Source organism: Athene noctua, chromosome 1, assembly GCF_965140245.1.
Source record: "Athene noctua chromosome 1, bAthNoc1.hap1.1, whole genome shotgun sequence".
NCBI lineage: Eukaryota > Metazoa > Chordata > Aves > Strigiformes > Strigidae > Athene > Athene noctua.
Genome location: NC_134037.1, coordinates 143,165,350 through 143,175,068, shown reverse-complemented (window position 1 = coordinate 143,175,068; position 9,719 = coordinate 143,165,350). Strand labels below are relative to the sequence as shown.

At 38.5% G+C, this 9,719-nt stretch overlaps 1 protein-coding gene across 1 annotated transcript; it reads right to left on the bottom strand.

Annotated features, from left to right (window-relative positions):
- Positions 1 to 342: 342 nt before the first annotated feature.
- TRAT1 (T cell receptor associated transmembrane adaptor 1) lies at positions 343 to 7,512 on the bottom strand. Its single transcript, XM_074928413.1, has 5 exons — positions 7,410 to 7,512; positions 5,710 to 5,746; positions 4,315 to 4,376; positions 2,900 to 2,958; positions 343 to 609 (listed from the first exon to the last, which is right to left on the bottom strand). The coding sequence occupies exons 1-5, from the start codon at positions 7,510 to 7,512 to the stop codon at positions 343 to 345; spliced, it is 528 nt and encodes a 175-aa protein (XP_074784514.1).
- Positions 7,513 to 9,719: the final 2,207 nt, after the last annotated feature.

The following is a 9,719-nucleotide window of genomic DNA, read 5'->3' as shown; positions in this document are numbered from 1 at the left end:
AGTCTTTTGGGACTGTTTGAAAGTTGATGGTTGCTTTTAAAAAAGGATTTGTTTTGACTGGAATCAATACCATGTGAATGCCAAGATACCAGCTTCTACAACTTCCTTTCAAAATATCTTCAGAAGGACAGGTCCTTCAAAGTGGCAGTCTGGACCTATACTTATTTCTTGCTTAGTCCATAAATATGGTTGGAAGACGCTTTGGAACAATTCGCTTACCCATTTTATACCATTGTTTGGTATGTCAGTTTGCCAGGATATGAGCTATAATCATTCATTGTTCCTCCAGAATGAACAAGCAGATCATACTTTATAATTACATATTTGGTTTGTGAAGCCACTTCAGATGTTCTCTCCTCCTGTAGTATGCATCAAACCCATTAATCTGATGGGATCATCATGAATGGCTTCTACATTTTCTGTGTTTTCAGCAGCCAGCTGCTCACTGTTGAGGTAAATGCTGACTTTGGAAGCCATCGTGGTGGTGGTAGATGATCTTTCTTCTCCATCCTCCTGTAATGAAGGGGTTTTGTTTCTCCTTGGTTTTCTGCGTTTTCCCTTGACACTGTGATCAAGTGAGGCATAACACATCTGACTGGCAGACTCTGCCTAGAAGGAAATTCACTTTAATATTCAATAGTTATGTTTGCTTTAAAATTATGTCTAAGACTACTTTGACTATGTCTACACTGTAATCATAATAGTGACTGAAGTTTACTCAAACTAGCTGTAAATGAAAAAGTAAAAAGTACAAATTATTAATGTGGCAGTACAGAAAACAGACCAATGTAAATAATGGTAAAGACTCTTGTTCTTAGGGTAGTGGCAGTAAGGAAAAATTCATCAAGGTATTACTGGAAAGAATCTCTGAGGGAATGAATCACAGCATCACAGAACTGTCTGGGTTGGAAAAGACACTGAAGATCATCCAGTCCAACTATTAACCTAACATTGGCAGTTCCCAACACCATCATATCCCTCAGCGCTATGTCGACCTGACTCTTAAACCCTTCCAGGGATGGGGACTCCACCACCTCCCTGGGCAGCCCATTCCAACACCCAACAACCCGTTCTGGAAAGAAAGGCTTCCTAATATCTAGTCTAAACCTTCCCTGGCGCAACTTGAGGCCATTCCCTCTTGTCCTATCACTTATTACTTGGTTAAAGAGACTCATCCCCAGCTCTCTGCAACCTCCTTTCAGGTAGCTGTAGAGGGCGATGAGGTCTCCCCTCAGCCTCCTCTTCTCCAGACTAAACACCCCCAGTTCCCTCAGCCGCTCCCCGTACGACCTGTGCTCCAGACCCTGCACCAGCTCCGTTGCCCTTCTCTGGACACGCTCGAGTCATTCAATGTCCTTTTTGGAGTGAGGGGCCCAAAACTGAACACAGTCATCGAGGTGCGGCCTCACCAGTGCCGAGTAAAGGGGTCAGATCCCTTCCCTGTCCCCACTGGCCACGCTATTGCTGACACATGCCAGGATGCCATTGGCCTTCTTGGCCCCCTGGGCACACTGCTGGCTCCTGTTCAGCCAGCTGTCAATCAACACCCCAGGTCCCTCTCTGACTGGCAGCTCTCCAGCCACTCCTCCCCAAGCCTGTAGCGCTGCTGGGGGTTGTTGTGGCCCAAGGGCAGCCCCCAGCATTTGGCTTTATTGAAACTCCCCCAGTTGGCCTCAGCCCATGGCTCCAGCCTGTCCAGGTCTCTCTGCAGAGCCTCCCTACCCTCGAGCACATCAACACTCCCACCCAACTGGGTGTCATCTGCAAACTGACTGAGGGTGCACTCGATCCCCTCGTCTAGATCATCAATAAAGATGTTAAACAGGAGTGGCCCCAACACGAGCTCCGGGGGACACCACTCGTGACCAGCCGCCAACCGGATTGAACTCCGTTCACCACAACTCTTTGGGCTCGGCCATCCAGACAGTTTTTTACCCAGCAAAGTGTGTGCCCAAGGAGGGTAGCTTATATAATCAGTAGAAGTTCTTTGGGATGCAAGACATTGTTTGATCTGGTTTTCTTCCCACTTTTTGTTTTAATTAGAATACAGTTGTTAGCAACAACATTTTTCACAGGCTTTGTGCAGAAAACCAAAGATGGGTGATTCTTGTCTGTATATAGGATCTAATTTCTAGTGCAAAATGTATGCTTTGCATGTCTTTCCCCTTCTTCTCTTTGTGTCTTTCAAGACAAATTGTCAACCACTCTTGACATTTTAATTTTCATAGGTTATTCTCTTTCTGTGAAGTTAATGCAGGCAAATGTCTAGATTAAAAAAATATTTCTACCCCCTGGACGTATCCTGAGAGTGACGCTGGAAATCAGTCCTTATGAAATACCTGGAAATCAACTCAGGAAATTGATGTTAGGAATGCTTCAATTACAGACAAATTTCAGTTGAAGCTTGCATGCTTTTAGGCAGCCAGGTATCTCGACAAAATAAAAATCAATAGACAGTCTTCTTTCATTTGTTAAGGCATATAGATTTTGTGCTAGGCAGGAGAGAGCCAGTCAAACTCATGATTATCATGTGATACAGCTTGTGTTTTCACTTGATTGATGTCCAAAATAAATAAAATTAATTCTTTACATAAATCATGGCAGTAGATGCAGGCTTAATTCAGCCTGATCTGCATGCCTGTGACTGAGTTTTATCATGCCGTATGGATGAAAATGAGCTGTCTATAATTATCCTGCTCTCTCATTAATGACCCAGATTGAATGAAGGGTCAAGTCTATGCTCTAAATTCCCTGATGAACTGAGACACTAACACATGGTAATTTTTTTGATGAGCAGTGTGAAGATTATTGTTATCTATTGTCATGGGATAAACACAATAATTCATGAGACAGACCACACTAGCCTAATTCAGAAATCCAGAAGTAAAATTAAAAATACCTGTAGTTGGTTAACTGGCCTTTGAGGCTGGGACTTCATCTGCTCGTAACAACATTCCTCTATAATTTTTCAAAGTAGAAAAATGTTTTAGTTATTAAGACATGCTACTGAGTCTTAAAAGATCAGATCAACAGATCCTCTCTGTTACAGAACAAACTCCCCCCAGTTTACTTTGGTAGAAGTTTGTTTTGTTTTGAAATTATACAGATCTTTCCTTCTATTTATAGAGGGGCAAATAGCTTAGAAATTCAGACACACATGGTGAAAAGGAAAATAATTTTCTGTTCATATATATGGGAAGTTTCTCATTATTCACTAAGTGGGCATAATTTTAGACTGCTAGTAGGGCATATTACAGTTAGGGGGTAACCACATACCGATGTATTTTTCAGCACAGGCAATCTTTTCTTTGGCTGAGAAAGAGGCTGTGAGTTGCAGCAGCTGGTGATTAAATTCCATTCCTGACTCTACTTTCAGTTTTCTATAAATTTGGTGCAGGTTATTTTCTCATGCCAGATCTCATTTTAGCCATCAATAAAACAGATTACAGTTTTCAGACTTTTGTAGTGTCAATGCATTTGAGTGTTGACTTAGTTAAATTTATGCAAGCCCTGTATGAAAAGGTTGGGTTTGTGTTTTGTTTTTTTTTCCCCACAGTTCAAATACTTTCGTTTTGTTTAACCCTAAATAAGAGTAGCGCAAAAGTTGTGTTCATGTTACTTAAATACTGCTTTCACACCAGAAGAGCTTTGAGAGACATACCCTCAGCATATCTAGCTCTAGCTACAGTTGTATGATGCCATATGATGTGGTATATCTCTGCCAAGGATTATTAACTTCAGCACAGTAAAACAGAGAAAAGCTATGTCTGCTCACCATTCACCCTCTGGGCCTGTTTCAGCGTATTTGTCAATGTCACTAATGCTCTGTGGACAGCTACAGCAGAGAACTGGTATGTGTTTCTGCCAGCTTCTGTGGGAGCACTGACTTTGGGAGTGAGTAATATGTGTCTTAGATTGCTTTAACATGTAGAGATCAAGCTGTTATTTCAACTGGTGCACTTTACATGTAGAAAAGCTCTTGGGTTTGAGATATTTGGCTGAACAGGACCATTTGGGTGTAAAAAATCAAATTCACGGAATCAAAGAATAATCTAGGTTGGAAAAGACCTTGAAGATCATCCAGTCCAACCATTAACCATAAATTCAGTATGAGATCTGTTCTTACAAATAGGTGTATGTATTATGAATAATGTGCAGTATGACAGCTTGTAGTTCTATCCCAAGTAGGTATTAATAAAGCAACTAAAAAGGGGTAGATTCTCAAGTTTTCTATTTGAGAAACACAGAAAGTGTTGGTCGGTCAGCTTATAACCATACATTTATTATAGCCTCTGAACAGATACATTTTCTTACCTAAAATATTTTGATTGAGATTCCCATAAACTGGGTCATCTTCTGTGTAATAGTCATCATAGCTAGAAAGGGAATGGAAAAGTATCTTTAATTCACAGAACATGCTTTATTTAGGACCCCACTATTCTACTCTAAACATTTTACACACACATAGCAATAGCAGATTGTATATGATCTAAGAAACAAGACCAAAATTATGGGAGGGGGGCCAGAAATATCTGTATTCTGAAGAGAGATTTGATACCTAGCCAAGAATTGAACTCTTCTTTTCTGTAACTTACTTAAGTATAAGGCTAATCTCAAGACTACTAAGCTACTGATAGACATAGTTCTAGAAACCTATTAATGATCATTGAAAGAAATCCAGTTCATGTCCTCTGAGACCACTTTGCAGTACAAACTATAGCACTAAATGGGTCTTTGGGAGCGAAGTTATTATAAGGGCCACTCTTGATTTAACTAAAATACTTATCTCGACACAACTAGACTAAAGCAAAGTTCAGTTTTGGATTTTTAACAGTATTCTCTGTTTCATTACCTGCTGTTGCCTGAAAATGTTTTTAAGCATGTTTATACAACGGGAGTTGTTAGTGGGGAGCACTGTGTAACCTTGTTCCTGTTGCATCCCTATACTGTGCCTCATCAAGGGAATTAAGTAGCGCAATCTAACATCACTTTTTCAGTGGTAATTTTCAACTGAACAGGCAGTAATAGAGACTTCCCAACTTCAAGTAAATTTGTAATTGAGGATTGGTTTTGGGAAACAGGTGGAGGCTTTTGTATTTTTGTTTCAAGGGCCTTTTATATTTGGGTTGAGAAGAGGCTTCCCATATCTCTTTTCTAAAGTTTGGTGGTTTTTTAATATAGAACAAGAGAAACAGACTTGTAACAGATCATGAGATATCCAGCAGCTGTAAACAGACTCTATTTTATTGCTTTTGAACACCATGTGTAAACAAAGAGTATGAAACATAAATACATGTAAACTATTGCTTCACAGGTATTACATATCAGAAAACAATAATACATTATCATATATAGAGTTATAATATATTATTGTTTCCTGAGACTTCTTTAAAATTATTATAGGTTCATTGACTTTGAGTCATAATAAATGTTTAGCTCAACATCTTGCACTTCCTTCAGTATATAAAATTATCATATTAGCATGCAATTATTTCATTGATAAAATGACGAGTACATCTCTCCCACATAAATTTTTTTCCTCTATTCTTTCGAAAACTCTTTTTTTTACAACTGTATTGTTCTCTGATGTTCCCAGGCAGGCTGCTTGAGATATTGGATTTTTACTCTACACCACCCCTCCAAAGCTATCTGTCATTATTTATTGCTTATTTCATCTTTGCCAGAAAGAAACTTTTTTATTCAACTTACCTTGGACTGTTGTCTTCATAGTCTTTATACTTTTTAGCTGGAAAATTTGTTAAAAAAAAAAAAAAAAAAGAGAGAGAAAATGAAATGGGCTGTCTTAGAACACTTGAGATAATTGTCTCAACTGACACGCTTTTGATTTCACTGTAGAGAGTAAAACTGAAAGCTCTTGGCTCTCAGGACTTTCAGTTGTCACCCTGCTTTTCTCAAATACTTTAGACTAATACAGGAAATGTTTGTGTTAGGACCCTGTGCTGTGGCTGCAAAGCCTACATTAGTTTACAAGACCCAAAAAATGTACTGTAACACATACGATTAATTCCTTATTTCCTCCTGCTTCTACCTCATCTTTTTCTCTGCCTAGGGAGGTGCATCATGTCTTTATATTACAAAGTGAAGGTTTTATTAATTTTACTAGTTCTGTTTCTTATCTCTCTGAAAGAGAGATATCCTGTGATTCCCACAGATGAAGAAATTTAAGCAGAGAGGCAATGGCTACAAAGAGTTTTATTGCTAGAGCTTGATTAATAGCTCAGGAGTGCCTGACTTTCTATCTTCTGCTCCAGGACTCCAGAATTTACCACAGTAAGCTCTGATTCCATGAGCAATGACAACTTGACTGAAACCTTGCTCAAGGTTAGTTTTGTAAATGACTGTGAATTTTTTATCATAAAAATATCTGCCTAGCAGCCTCAAAAGACAAAATAAAGCGAAAAGGTACCCGCCCACTCTGCAGCACTCCAGCAGCTATTTTAATATCCTGTAATAATCTAATTCTCTTATACTTGGTGGGTTCAGCTTAATAGCATAGCATACATGGGCCCTCTGTTTATGTAGATGATGTATGCATGGGTGTTTAACATGGTTGAATCCACCAGTGTTTGCCTGCCCACCCATGCACATATCACACAGGTGCAGTTTTCTTGGTGTAAAAGGCATTTTTTCCCTGAATCTGAGTGGTGAGGTTTGTACAACTTAATAACTATACAATTGTATGCATAAGAGAGGTTGCACTGCCATAACTGATTCTGTGAAAAAAAGTCATAGTTAATTTTAACCAAAACCACAGTATGACTGTAGTCACCCTTTAACATAAATTAAACAAATCAGTTACTTATTGTGGATCACACTTTGGTTTAAGAGCTACATAAGGATCCCATGATGAAAAGCGGTTAGAACTTTTTTCCAAAACAAATTGGTTAAGCATAAAATGTGTATGAAATCTGAAATTCAAATAAGCATTCTTAAATTTTGAGAGGGAAAAATTTTCTCAAATGTATTTTGTACAGTGCAGCTACTTAAAATAATTTTTAAATGAAAGTACAAATAATAAGCAGTTACATTAAAAGTATACTTTAAAAAGGAAATTTCAGATGTTAAAAATATACTTTAAAAATGAAGATTTAGCTGGAACTAAATCCATCACCTTGTACATGTTCCGTTGGTTTGTCTTCAGAGAATGGCTTTGGGTAGCTGTTTTTAGCAGCAGATGGGGCGGCTAGCAATCATTCTGTAATCATACCTGACTCTCCTCAAAATTTTTAAAAGTTGCATCCTCTCTACTTAGAATCATTCTTGCCAAAAGATAGCTTTAAAATTCAAAAGAATGATTTTGTTGGCTTGCAATCCCCCAGCAATGATGGCTTTCTCTACAGACACTCTAAACACTCATAGTCCATTTCTTACAGAGAGACATTACTTACCTTTCTTCTTTTTCATATAGTGTGAAATGTTCAGTATCAACGAAACGACCAGAGACAAGCTCAGAAAGGCCAAAACTGCCCAGACAGAAAAATGGCAGTCCATTTCTGTAACTGAAAGAAAATAATTGTATAGTTTGTGTTGTCTAACAGTTTTACTGTGTTCTTTGTCGTTGGTTGATTTTTGCTTTCTGTAATTGAAACTGCTATTTTGTTGTTTACTCTGTGACAGCCATTGCTATATAAGCTAAATAATTAATATCAAAACCAGATGCTAAATAATAAGAAAGCAACATCAATAAACTCTTAGCTAAACTGCTCTTAAATAGTAATTCAGCCAAAGGCTGGGCTATGGGGTTGCCTGTAAGATGTAGTAAAAATCAGAAACTGCTAAAGTCATTTTAGTAAATAACTTTTAAATTATTTTTGTAACTGTATTTAACTTACTATTTGCAGGATATTTTTGGCTACATTCTAGAGCTCATGAATGTAGTTCTGAAGATTAATTCAGACAAATCATCTTACCTCACTGGAAATGTCTCTGAATAATAGCTAAGACGATCAGGTTTTAACCGGTGCAACAAATTTCAAAGTTTGTTTATGTGTTTTCTTGCATCTCCGTATAACCACTTACTTGTACTCATATCCTCGCCCTCCTTCCTGGGAAAGCAGAGGATGTAGTGGCAAAGCATGGGGACAAGTGAACCCCCCAGAACTGCTGCGGTGAAAAACCCAAACAGCTCCTAAAGAATCCCTTGATAAAAGGTGGGTCAACTTAATTGGACAATGCCTTCTTTTGAACTGAACTTGCCTCTCCTTGGAGTCCTCCTAGAAACACAGGAAGGAACCCCTCTGCACCAAAGGTATTTTGTCATTTAATTAATTATTCGATTAACCTAGCTCATATAAATTTTCCATCACAAACCATGCTGAAGAAAATAGCCTGTGACTGTCTAATGGCCAAAACGATCAGCATTGCTGCAAATGGCCTGCAAAACCCTTCCTTGTCAAGAAATGCTGAGCCACATTCATGGGTGAAAGGAGCTTGAAGCTAGATTTTTCACTTTCTCCAGAGGCATGTTTCATGTTCTTCTAGATTTGGAGTGTTTGAAATAAAGCCTGGTCCCAAGAACTAATTAACTCCACTAATACCATACAAAAAAGTCTAGCTGGAGCAGGGCAGTCAAGGGGAGAGACTGGATGATTCTGTCAGAGTGAGATTTGAGCAGATCCTGAATATACTTATTTGGTTTTGATGTAGCTGGATTCCTTCAGGAGGCTGACATTTCATTTTCTTCTTAAAGGAAAGCTGAGGTAAAAGAGTACAGGAATACACTTTCCAATGTTGCTGGCCAGGGGTGGTGGCAGGCAATACGTTTGCTCCCACTGAGAAGACAGAGCTTTGTCCTTGGCTGAGCTGCTCCAGCTCATTTTAGGAACTGCCCCTTACGGTTTTGTTCCCTAATTATGCTGGCATTGCAAAAACTCTTTTAGTTTTGTTATATTCCAAGGCACAGATGTTTTGATGGTGATGATGATGAAACAAGATAAGATAATCCTTGGTAGTAAAAAAAATCACAAATCACATGGGATTCTATGATGCTGGTTTCCTTCCTCATCAGAACTCTCTTTTAAAGGGAAAAAAACAGAGCAAATAAATAAGCTATAACTTTCTGACAGACTTGTAACTGGTTTTTGCACATGGTACTTCCAGTGGCCCTTTATCCTTCCTTTCATACTGAACATCCAATTTCCATTCCTTTCTTTTCTTCTGCTTGAGTTTTCCCAAAGGTGTTTGAGGGTTCTTCATCACTGCAATACGACTTTCCATGTTGAAAGGCACTTTTTTGCAATGACACACAGACATTCATAAAGAGAGACAACACCCCCATGAAGCAGCTATATATTATTCCAACTTTACAGAGAAGGAATTAAAAGAAAAGGAGATCCTACCTTGAGAAGATGTTATCAGGCCACATCAAGAACCACCAGTGTTTGGAACCCGGCTACTCTACAATTAGTCACTCAACATTTGCAACATCCTATGCAACCTGTCCAAAACTACAAGAAGTCTATGTCAAAGGCAAGAGCTTTTAAGTCTCAATGTAGTGCCTACATAATAAGAGTAATTCTTCCTTCTTCTCCTGTCCTTTTATCTTTTCTGTAGTAATTGTTTTCCATTTTTCTTGTGTTTGTTTTGTATTTCTTTTCCTACAAACTCTTTTTTAAGTCTAGGGAGAAAAATCAGTATTGTGGCCTAAGAGAAGGGAAGCACGTGCAACTCTGATAGAAACTACAACCCTGCGATTCATT